The sequence below is a fragment of the Harpia harpyja genome, chromosome 4, assembly GCF_026419915.1.
Source record: "Harpia harpyja isolate bHarHar1 chromosome 4, bHarHar1 primary haplotype, whole genome shotgun sequence".
Lineage (NCBI taxonomy): Eukaryota > Metazoa > Chordata > Aves > Accipitriformes > Accipitridae > Harpia > Harpia harpyja.
This window is the reverse complement of record NC_068943.1, coordinates 33,608,952-33,621,693: the sequence shown is the minus strand read 5'-3', so window position 1 is coordinate 33,621,693 and position 12,742 is coordinate 33,608,952. Positions and strand designations below refer to the sequence as shown.

Below are 12,742 nucleotides of genomic sequence, written 5' to 3'. Positions count from 1 at the left end.
TCTGAACAACAGTCTTCCAAAGGTGAGGGTCTGTGCTCCTAGATTCGAATGCTAAGCAGCAATAAATACCTCTGCAGTGCAGGAATGCACATTAACCTGGCTCTGGATTGCCACAGACACCCCCTCTGCAGGGCAGGCAGCTATTAAAAGCTTGCTGCTTGTTATTCCTGTTATCTCCCTCAGACGTGGTGTAGTGAAGCAGAGCATGCTGATACATTGCCCTGATATGGTGCCTACAGATGTCCTAACGAATAAACTCTCTTTCAGGACTTGGTTACGAGCACTTGAGATTAGGTCAAAAAGAGAGTCTGTGGGAATGCCCCTCTTAGGCTGCTCTTCAGGGTGCATTTCTTTTCCTTCACCACCTCTCTCCCTGTCCTGATAATCTGTGCAAAAGAGAGATGCAGTTTGTCACCCTGGGACGCTAGAAAATAATGAGTACCATCAGGAATTCTGCTTGTCTTCCATAAAAATCTCATAACTGAGAGCTATTTTATAAACCCCTGTCAGTTCTGTGCCCATATTTCTTATAAAACTACACCCATCAGCCATAATTTCTCCACTTGGGCTCATAATTCCTTCTCTCCTCATTCTTTTAAACAGCTACCTCATCTCACATCACTCTTTGCATAAACTGAGGTTGACTGATATCTGATCTGGATAGTATCACCCACTGCTTTCCTGATTAGTTACACACACAGCAAGGGGCTTCAATGTCTTTCTTTAGCGGTACTGTCCTGGCTCTTTCTCCTAGGAGAGAGCAAAAAAAAAAGCCTCCTTTTCTGGCTGCCACTGCAGGTTAAGCTTTCCTGCACAAAACCAATAAACGTGCTTCTGTTTCCCTGTGTACTGAACTTACCTGCAAAAGGATCCTATTTCCATCATGGTCTTCCGTCTGCCACCTGCCTTCGCTGATAGGGCTGCAAGGGTTGGGCAAGAGAGGCACAAGCTGCCCCACATCTTTTACTCTGAACTCCAGCACTGCTGACTCTGTCGGGATTGGCACCTGGCCCTTCGGAAGTTTTTTTAAAGAAAACTGAATGTCTATTTCCATGTTAGAATAGACAGGAAAAACACAAAAGTCTGCTTTTTTCTGACATACTGGTCTTTTCAGTATTAACTCGTACAACTTCAAAATGTCAACAAAGTTTTCACTCCTGCAGTATATAGTGAAGCGGATAATTTCTTTCCCGTAGTGCACCGGGCGAATGGCCCACAGAGGAGTCTCTGGAGCCAAAGCGTAAAAGTCCTGGCTGCATGGCATGTAAGGGAGGAACTTCCCATGCACTCGCTCTGTGTGGTGGTAATGCCAAGGTGGCCGCTGAAAAGTCTCGTGGAGCTGCAAGATTGGTTCTTCTCCATATTCCTCCTGCAGAAACAGAATGACAGCCAGGGCTGGCTGGGAAACACCAGCCTTACCTGGCTTCCTGCGCTTCTTGGGCACTCGTCTTTCTGAGACTCGAAACAGCTGGAGGTCTGGATGGATCCAGGCTAGAAGCTTATCGATGGCTTGCTGAAGAGTCTTGGATTCACCTGGGTCTGTGATAATATGTACACTAACAAGGAATGGGTCTTGTATGCCTTCCACAGAAAGTTCACCTGAGAGTTTAAAAAGAAAAATATCCTTTAAGATTTTTAACAAAGTTGTCAACATTTAAGTGATCCTTAAAGGAGAAACAGTCTACTCAGTCACACCGGGCTTTTTTTCCCACCTCCCTCAAGCTCACCTGCAGTAAACTAAAAATAATGTACAGAGATACAGCAACCCAGAAAATAATCAGAAGACAGAGAAGTTTCATCAGGCTTATTGTAAGAGTTGCTGTTTCTACTTGAGGTAGCATCCAAAAAACGTTACCCAGTGTGTGTTTCTGTGTTAGAAAAGAGCTGCCCCATATAGCTGAGAGGTAGGAAAGACAAAAATACTGACATAGAGTGGGGGTGAAAAGGACACTAATGATGTGCAGAATGATCAGGGTGGACAGTGTTCATCCCACCTTGTTTTAATTTGTGCCAATTGGCTTGGGGCATGGAAATCACACCACTCTATCACCTTGATGTTGGAGTTTTCCACCCAGTTAAGAGTGTTCTGTGTCCTGGAGGCAACTGTTTTAATAAGTAAGGCAAAGTTTGTAGGGAGAGGTAATATCTTTTATTAGACCAACTGATACAGTTGGGAAAAAAAACAGACAAGCCTTCAGGCACACAAGTCCTTCTGCAGGAAAAGATATTACTTGTTCCTACAAATCCTGAGCTGTTTATATCTTCAGACCATCAAGACTATAATACTACTGCTTCAAGGTTTTTATAAGATTAGGGAAGACTGGTAAAAGCAGGAAGCACAAAAAATTACACTTACTCAGGGGAAAAAAGAAACCTAGTTAGCCTTGGGAATGCTCACAGGGGCTCTTATCTGTTCTTGTCCCTGAAACCTCAGAAGCAGAGCAATGGCTGGTTGGAGGGCAGGGGACAAATTGTCCCTTCTGTTCTGCTGGAGTTGCATGCCAATAAAGATGCATGTGAATGGAGATCCAAGACAGTTTAATAAATTATCCAGGTAATCTGGATATTTTTTCTGAAATAGTTCCCCCTGTGCAGTGTTCTGAAACCACCTCCATGTCTGAGACCCCAAGCCTAGGCACAAAGCCTAAACGTGTGAAGCCTTAGAAAGGCTTCCCAAGCTTTTCATTCTGCAGACCACATTTAATAGGGGGATTGTCTCACAGGCTGTTTCCCCTCCTATTGGCAATCAGTATGAACCTCTCCGTCCTCCCTCCTGGCATCAGAATAACATTCCTGTGATACTTCAGCAATTGCTTTAATGGAAAAGCAGTATTAGACAAGCAGTGTATTTTAGTTGTCTTTCAATACAGAATAGCTGCAAGACCCAGAAAAAGCTAGATGCAATGGCATAGCTTTCCAGAGATGACTGGTAAACATACTATCAGCCTGAATTTAAAAGCTGCAGAAAGATATGGTATGCAGAGCAAATAGCAAGCATGCATTTTGCCTAGGGGAGATATAGAAAAATCAAGTAAATAATCAAAAAAACAAATAATACAGCAGAGTTCTTGTATCTCTGCATGAAATGGGTGATGTGGAGTGACTTCGTCAGATGGTTAACGGAAGAAAAAAGTTGAAGCAAAAAAAAAAAATCTGTGTCAGTATATGGCAAGAAGCTTTGCTGTGGCAATTGTTACTGGTAGGTAATTCTTTGAGATATCCCCTGTGGGATAGTCACAGTGTGGGAGAAAGACAAAGGGGGTGCGGGGGGAGGTCCTCTCGTGGTCCTTTACACAGGACAGCAGTACAGGAAGGAAAACAAATTGCAGAGGACAGTGATCTAATAAAACCAGAAAGAAAGTAATTGCCATAGCTACACAGTCATTCATTTACTAAGACTGGAATAGAAGATGTTCAGGGCTTTTCTCCCTCCGTTTCCTTTGTTACACAAATGCTATCAAAGCCTGCAACAAGTGACAGGCTTGATATTTATGCATATAAATGACTGCAGCTCTGAAAGAAGCCTGGGCACAACAATGTGAAGCAAAGAGCCATCGTTCCTGTCGGCTTCTTGCTCTGCATTGAAAAAAAAAATCCCCAAGCATGGCTTTTCTGCCCTCCTGTTGCTCAGCATGGTGCACGGACAGTGAATGGCTAAAGCATTTTTCAGAAGTGGAGCTTTGTGGGAGCCAGCCCCAGCATTAGTATTCTGCAGCCATCGCTGCCTATGCCCATCAGCACCAGATGCTCGCAGAGCCGGTCTCAGAAGACCACCAAACATGGCACAAAACCATCATTAGGAGCTAGGGTTATATATACAGCAGCGCAAATCATCTTTTTTTGAGCCAGAAGCAACTGTGCTGAAGAGGGAAAAGTGTAACAGATCAGTACAGAAAGAGCTTCAGTATCTATTTTATGTTAGCAAAGGTGCTTTTACTACAACACCTTTACACCTTTCATTATGTGGCTTCTGTGCTTATAAAATGGCAGCCCCTTCTGTTTTCGTAAGAAAAACAGAAACATAAGAAAAGCAGAAATATGAGGCAAGGAGCTAAAAGAAACTTCCCCTGAACTGATGATAAGTTGCAAATTGTTTCTATGTTACTAACAAGTCTTTTTGCTTCAACTGACAAGGAAGGGGAGGAAACAACACCATTTCTCATGACACAGTTCAATTTGCCCCTGGCAAATTGTCACAGAAGCAAATGAAAGCTCTGCATATGTATTAGCCTTCCTGTGTTACTAGTTAATCCCACAGAAAATATCAAAATGCTGAGGCATCTATTTGGAAATAAGCTCCACAGTTCTCACAGCTATTACATTTTTTTCTCTCCTATGACAGAAGGGGATTAGTTCTCTTTGAGTTGGCAAAGCACTAACATTGCTAAGAGGTAATTACTACCAGGATGGAAAGAGTATTTTACAATTCTAAACTTTTTACTCCTCTGTTAGGTAGTATTAACCACGCATGAGAGGCTAAAGCAAACAGCCCAAATGCTGCGGGGCTGTCACACTTGATGTCCTAAAGCTGGGAGCTGAAGGTGGCCTGATATTTTATGATCGAGCTTTGGATGGGTCCTTCTCTACCTCTTATTTTTATTTTGTTGCTGATGCAATATTGCTGAGCAGAAAAAAAAGAAAGTCCTGCAAAGCAGAATGGCAGTCTGTCCCTGCAGTTCTTCCCCCCCTCCTTCCCCTGCCCAGAAACCACGATCTTTTCATCGGAAAGACAATCTGACAGAAAGCAGAGGGTGCTGTCAAGCCTGTCCGTGCCAGCTGCCTCATTTCAGTACGACTTTGCTGAAATTCAAGCTGCCTTGTCTTGGGGACAGGCAGGACAGGTACCTGGCTGTCCAGCCCAGTTGGCTACATCCCCCGCTGAGTGCATGGAGAGAGGCTGCCGCCTCTGAAAAACCTGCGGAGGATGAATCTTGCCTTCCTCATTCCTTTCCCCCCTCCTCGCTCCGTAGGGAAGAGCGGTGCCTGCAGAGAGGACAAGATGCCCCCTTGGCATCCAGAGCTGCCCAGCTCTCCCCTGCCCCGCCGGACGGCTACGACAACGGTGCCGATCCAGTGACACAAACACCCGTGGGTGAAGCGGGGAGCAATGGGTTACCTGCTCTGCTCCCTTGGGGTGGTGTGGGGGCAGCCACCCCCCCGAGAGATGCCATAAAGACCAGGGTCTCTGGTAACGCTGGCATTGCTGCAGCCGGCCAGGAGGGCCAGGCTCCCGGGCCAAAGCAGGCGCAAGCAGGTGTAACAGCAGGGCAGCAACCCCAGGAGCTGGGAAGCAGCTGAGCTCATCCGGAGATACAGGGAACCGGAGCTACAACTCCTCCTCCCTGGAGTACGTACGCATTTTGCATTAAAAGCCCACAAGAGGCAAAGCGTCCCTAGAAGAAATGAGCAGAGTTTTCTCCCGTGCCACCTGAACAAGCCTAGGCTAGAGAAGTCTCCCTGTTGCATTTGTTTTTTGGCCCCGGGACACTGGCACACGTGGCTCCAGCAGAAGAGTTACTGGGTGATCTGGCCACGACCCGGCAGTCTGGTCCCTCTTTCACGCTGTGAGAGGCCCAGGGCGCATTCCCCCTGGAGCTGCCCTGCACGAAGACCTGTCCCTTCTCGGGGCAGTGCTCCAACCACTTTTATTTCAGGAGAAGTCACTGCCTTCAGCAGCCTTGATGACATCGGATCTTCCAGGCTTCTCCAGCAGACTTGGCTGGAAATCCACTGACTGCCTAAAACCAGCCTACAGCAGAGCTTAGGATGGAGAAAAGTACCTGTCTCCCTGAAACATCTCTCCTAACCCTGTATTGGTGAATCAAGATATGGACCTAAAGATGTCTCAGACTCACCAGGAGATATTTAATGAAGAGTTACCTACAGGGTTAGGTAAACCTGGTAAGTGTGTGAGCTAGGATGGAGTCTATGGCAAAGAGAGATTTTAGGCAGACTGGATCCTGCCCCAGTTTGTGCATGGGAAAGAAAATGCATTTCCAAACTGTGGCAGGTATTTTTAATATACGTTATATTATATTTTCAACCTACATTTTCCATCTTCTATCCAGGAAGCCCAGGGGAAGTATTCAACCTATAAATACTTAACATAAATATTTTTTTTAGCTGACCCACAATATTGCATTGAGCATCTGAACACTGGAACACAAACTTCTATTTTCCCGCTGCGGCATGCTGCTTCATGGGAACCAGCGTCTGAACCTCTCTTACACGGTACAGACTAGATTACCTTATCACTACATCAAACAGTAAGATTTCACATTTCATTCTGACCAAATTGCATGATGCATTACAGGAGATGTAAATCAGGCAATGGGAGAGGGTCAGAGTGAATGTGCCAAGCCTCTGAACTGCAACTCCCATTGAGCAGTACTTCATTATCAGGAAATAATTGCTGTCAGGAAGTAATGAAATAATTCAAAACTGAACATTAAAGATCAGCATATTTTGTTCATTGTTAATAAATAAAAATATTTCAACTGTGGGAATGTAATAAAAATAAATCACTATATAAATAATGTCAGAAAAAAAGCACTATAATATTTCCTGATTGAAACTTCTGTTGCACAGAAAATGTCAGTATTTCCCTATTTCAATCCCATTCCAAAACACAAAGAAATGTCAAAATGGTAGCACTTCTTACTGAACAGGACCTTCACATTTTATCTGACTCCAAGGTGAGACTGACCGTTTTAGGTGTATTAATTGAAAGGCTCATGGGCAGACACAAAGACAGAGGCTATTTTCATAAACAAGGAGCATCACTTTACGGGCAGCTGCAACAGAAGCAGTTATTGGACACCTCTGGCAGCAGAACCCACTGCTAGGTCATGCTTTGATGAATTATGCAGCATCAATAATCTTTTGAACAAGCAGGATGTGACAGATTCAGCAGCTCCTCCATTCTCTTTCCCTGCTGTTTAATAGCATCTGACAAACGCAGGGCTGCAGGATAATGTGCTTCTCAGCATGCCCTGCTTTACACACCACCTCAAACTCATGAAGGATGTTCAGAAGCAGTAAGAAAGGGGATATTCTGCACAGCACAGCGACAAGAAGAGAAACCTCTTTCACGTTCCCATCAGAGCAGCATTTTCCTGCGGAGCTGCAGTTGAATGTTCTCTAATGGAGATAATGGCGCCAGGATGCTTGCTTCTCCATCCATGCTAAGGTAGTATAGACAACGCAGAGCAGACCAGCATACTGACAAGCATGGCAAAATGATCAACCTGCTGCTCCAGATGGGCACATGATATAGGCTCTCTGTGCTGTTATCCAGTTGCTATAGAACCGAAAAGAAAAAAAAGGATTGAGCAAAAATAAAGCTGGAAAATTAAGCCCATTATCTGTCTGATGGAGATAAAAAGCTTTCTCTGGCACATTAATATGAAGTCTTACGAGGTGTCATTGCCCTTAGTGTACAGCATGCAGCCAACCCCATGGGAATGAATCTTACCAAAAAGCAGTATTTAATGCCCACAGAGGCCCTGCATGATCAGGCAAAGGCAATGACAGATCTCATCGTGCGGTACTTTTGCTGTTAGACAGTGCAGCAATTGCTGGAACTCCCCACTGTGCTACAGCCCCGAGTGAATTCTCATCCCTCCACCCCCAGCTACACCCCCCTGACCTGCCGAAGGGCAGTAACCTTTCATGATCAACTTAAGCTGCTGTTGAAAGGGGCCGTCTCACTCCATCTCACATCCTTCACCTCTCCAGGTACTCCTGCCCACTCCCTTCTGTTGGCCTGGGTATCTGTGTAGCTACACATCTTGAGCTGATCATGCAACTGCACCCTGACGCTCGCTCTCCTGTTTGCAGTCATACAGTCTGTGGTGCCAAGACCACCATCTCAGCTTGCCTTCAGAACCATATGACCCTCATCTTCTTCACAGAAAACGCAACCATTGTGGCCCAGAGTCATCCCACGGAAGGTTAGGTACCTGACAGATACCCCTCCAGCAGAAGACTGGCTGTCCCAGGCTCCTTTTGTAGTCCATGCTGAGAGACAGAATCAAACCTCAGATAAGGTCCATCACTCTCCACTGTCCACAAGTGCAGTGGGAACCAAGTAACTCCACTTCCACCTTGGGCACCTCAGCTATGCAACCAAAATTGGAGGGAAAGTTTGTGGGCCTACATGCTTATCTTGAAGATCATTCTTCTTCTAGTATCTTACCTTTCTGTACCGCTTTGTCATCAAATGAGACGTGCTTTTGTGATGAGCGTTATGGAAGAAATGCTCTTGAAGTATGTGATTGTCATGTCTTCCATCACATCCTCCAAAACCAACTTCTTTGACTCCTTTAGTCAGGCTGCTGACTGCCCATAGCAAGGCTGAGTCAGTGACTCCTTAGGTCACGGATATGCTCTCAGTCCCCATTTCCCTCAACTCCTCATTCACAGCACTGCAGCTTTCTCACTTACCCCCTAACTACCTGGCAGACAAGCAGTTCACACTTGGCATAAAGGCATGTGTGTGCTGCCTGTGGGCTGACTGTCCAGCTGTAGGTTAGGAGAAGAGTTAACTTGAACTCACATTCCAGCCTTTTTTCTCCATGGAGACAAAAGTTTGTCCCACTGCCTTTCATCCTGTTCCGATGAAACCTGTGGGAAGTGAGTGTCTCTGTGAAGAAAGATGGCACATGTTCGCACGATGTTTTCCTTCAAAAACAGGCTAAAAAGAAAGGGACAGGAGTGCCACATTGTGTTTCTGGCTGCGTAATCCCATGTCCCTGACACTACAGCCTTCTCCTTGCTGTGTCTGTGTGTTCTACCTAGGCTTTATGGAGCCCATAGGCATGTCAAAGCAGAAGCCGTACTGTGCTGTATATTAAGCACCCAGCAAAAAAAGACCCCCAACTCTGAGAAGAAGGTGTATGGGATCTTCATGCAGACAAACTGCAGGAACACACAGTGGGTGCTTTCACACCATGGTTACAAGCAAGCAAACTGCTTGGCAATTCCTCGCAAACACCCCCCAAGATAAGGATTTTTCCGCGAATGCTGTGGTCTTCTCCATGAGCTTTTTACTTTTGCTGCGTGGTGCTCTTGCAACCTGGTGTTCTCCTCCCTCAAAATATGCTGCTGACAGCATATGTTACATTGGCAACAGCAGTGTTAGAAATAATCAGAATTTCAATTTAAAATAAAAATCCTTGTCATCTACTTATCCTCTAGAGAGCACTGAAGTCTTACTTCAGTACTGTCCTCAACCACAGACTTAGCTACTAACTTGCTGAAAATCAAGAACCCCAAAAGGCTGGTGTACTTGTACACCTTCAGGGATATTCTCTTAGATGCCAACTGTTGTCATTTCCCCTCTTCCCTCCCACACAGTTCACCACAATTCGAGAGCTGTCTTGGTGTCTCAGTCTGCACAAGTATCCACACCACAAAACAGATTCACCTGATTTGGCATCTTCAAACTGCCTTCACTGTCTTAGCTGCCTTCACTCAAAAGCCACAATCTACCTCTATTTGCCCATCTAGGGGCTCAAATGGCTTCATCACACAGAGATTAATTCTCACAGGACACCCAATACCCATAGGAGAAACAGTAAGGAAATTTTTTTTTTTTTTGATACCCTGCAGGTATTCCTGATCTGTGGAAAACAGCTGGCAATTGTCATTCTGTGTCTTTCCAACACACATAAGAAGAAAGAGTAATCGGAAACCCCTGAGTGGGGAACAGAAGCACAGCAGTGAGCTGCTGCTCACAGGATTTGCCCCACTGAGTTTGGTGATGCTATGGGCACAAACAAGCCTGGGCCATCAGGGTAAGACGCAGGACTTCATGTAACAGCCTATACGCTGCTAAATTCAGTCCAGTGGAGAAATACAGGGAAGGTGCATTAATTATTAATACTTAACTATTACATTAATTTGTTTTATTGTTATTTTATATTGTACGTAGACTCAAACAGTCACCTCACTTTTTAGGGGAAGTAGGGAAGGGAAGAGGGCCTGAAATTGAAACACAGAGAGCGCAGTATTCCAAATGGCTGCAGATTTCCACTTTAGAAGAGTTAAGCTTTGCAAAGATGCATGTCCTTCCCAATCATAATTTTTTTTTAAAGAAAGATATGCATCATTGTATTTGGCAAGAACTCAGACACCGATCTTTGGTATTATTATCAGATTCTGTACAGAGTTGCAATGTGTAGTAATTCAGTAAAACTCCCATCACCAATCGCCAGTAAATCAAAAGCTGTATGCGCTGGTTTTGACTGGGATAAAGTTAATTTTTTCCATAGCAGCTAGTATGGGGCTATGTTCTGGATTTGTGCTGAAAACAGTGTTGGTAACACAGGGATGTTTTAATTATTGCTGAGCAGTGCTTACACAGAGCCAAGGGCTGTTCTGCTTCTCACCCCATCCCACCAGCGAGCAGGCTGGGGGGGCACAAGGTGTTGGGGGGGACACAGCCAGGACAGCTGACCCCAGCTGACCAAAGGGATATCCCAGACCATATGACGTCATGCTCAGCATGTAAAGCTGGGGGAAGGAGAAGGAAGGGGGGAACGTTCAGCATGATGGCATTTATCTTCCCAAGTCACCGTTCTATGTGATGGAGCCCTGCTTTCCCGGAGATGGCTGAACACCTGCCTGCCCATGGGAAGTGGGGAATGAATTCCTTGTTTTGCTTTGCTTGCGTGCGCAGCTTTTGCTTTACCTGTTAAGCTGTCTTTATCTCAGCCCACGAGTTTTCCCACTTTTACCCTTCCGATTCTCTCCCCCATCCCAACCAGGGGCAGCGAGCGAGTGGCTGCGTGGGGCTGAGTTCCCACGACATGCGTGGGGCTGAGCTCCCACGACACGGGGTTAAACCATGACACTGTACAATGCACGTCAGCATTCAAACCGCATCCAACACCATACTGTTCAAAGTCCTTTGATTGCAAGCATTGTATTTTCTTAAAGTCTGACTCGTATGTAAAGCTGAGATTCTCAAAAATATGGTTTTTATAAAAGGGCAGAAAGAACATTGCCTTCAAAAACCCCAAGAGATGCTGTACACTTGAGCAGCTGGCAAATTTGGTCCAGCAATGAGCTCCATACCTCACACAATGTACTCTAGTTAACTGAGAGTGTGATTTTACTATGGACTTAAGACAATTTAAGACTTCACTGCTGGCACTCTTCCCCTTACTATTCCCAGCTAAGTGTTTCCAGTGCCTCCCATGTGTCAGGTCTAGGCGCAAGTTGAAACAGCTTGCGCAACAGACTGAAAAAGAAGCCCTCAGACAAGGAGTAATCAGGATTGTGCCTTCTGGTGGCAGTCAGAGAACTGATCTAGCTAAAAATGTTAATTTTCAGGCAGACCTCTTCTTTTAATCAGTTTGCACAAACCTTTCTGGTATCACAAAGAGGTGGCAAGGAAACCCAGACAGAGAGAAGGCAGAAGCCACAACAAAGCATCTACATTCAAGACATGTCTAAAGAAAATATGGGATCAAACCCTGAGGTGTGGTCAAGCATTGCCATGTTTCTGTCTCTGTAGACAATCAACAATATTAGCATGACAAGCAAAGAAGCCATTTGGGCTTGGCAGTAGTGAAAAACTATTTTGAATCTCATAATCCTTTCAGCTGACAGCAGCGTGCAGTTCAAAAGGTCTACCCCATACCAGCTGATGGAAAAGGGAAGCAGTAATACAAAGCATGCTTTGTCATCGATGCTTCATCCTGACCCCATATGGTGGCAGCCAGGAGTCACCTGGTAAACAGTTCATTAACCTTTTAGAAATTACAGAGACAAGATTTTTTTCCAAAACTATTAATCAACAAATATATGGTACCAACAAAAATGAGGCAGGCAGTGGACACCTACTGCTCTAGAATGGGTCACACACTGATTACCAAATGTCCCTGTTCCCCGCTGAGCTTGCATAAATAAGTTTTATTTATTTATTTTTAAAAGTTCAAATTAAAAAAAAAATACACCATGATAATGTACTGCAGCCATAAGCTGAGGAAACTAATTGTTGGCATTATCAAAACAGCACGCATTTAGTAGAAGCTGCCTTAATAGCTTCAGCCTTCACAAGTGCTTTGTCATTTGACTCAGTGGGTCAGATGGCTTTTCCCATTCTACTACAACTAGTGCTTCCGCGTCAGCGGTTGCCACGGGACAGATTTTTTTTTTTTTAGCTTCCCTCTTTGGGCTTTAACAATTCCAACAGACATCTCAACAATTTCCAGATCATTCCCATCACTGTACCAGCTGAACCTGGAATGCCAAGATCTTTCCCACAACACGTTGCTCAGGATAAAAGATCCACTAAATGGGTGCCTAGCTCCTTGTGGTTTTCTGGGACAGCAGCAGTAACACTCCCACAGAGGGAAATTCAACCCACATCACCTAATAATCCAATTTAACTTTCTCTGAAATCTTTCCTGTAAATTTTTACTAGAATTGTGTGGCACTCGATAGCTCAGTGTCTATCAAAGTTTTCCTGTGCTTCTGAATTATGCTTGGTAATGAAAAAGAAGAAATATTTCCTTATGTGGCTTTGACTATGTCTGTGCTTAAAAAAGAAGCTAGAAAAACATTCAGATTGCCATTCATACATGAATTATTGTTTTTTTTAATAACTAGTCCAGTTTTTATCTGTCACATCTATATGACAGGAAAAAAACCTGACTAGATGTGGTCAGAAAACGATATACAAACCAACAAAACCAGAGTTTTGATAGCTCTGGTCCAGTAACTGTTCAGGGTA

At 44.6% G+C, this 12,742-nt stretch overlaps 1 protein-coding gene across 2 annotated transcripts in view; it reads right to left on the bottom strand.

The window, feature by feature from the left end:
* The window catches only part of FAM124A (family with sequence similarity 124 member A), a 54,967-nt gene that overhangs the window by 15,390 nt on the left and 26,835 nt on the right, over positions 1–12,742 (bottom strand). For both annotated transcript variants that reach the window (XM_052786175.1, XM_052786174.1), the window contains exon 3: positions 860–1,599. In XM_052786175.1, the coding sequence (XP_052642135.1) occupies positions 860–1,599 (740 nt within the window). The remainder of the gene's footprint in view (positions 1–859; positions 1,600–12,742) is intronic.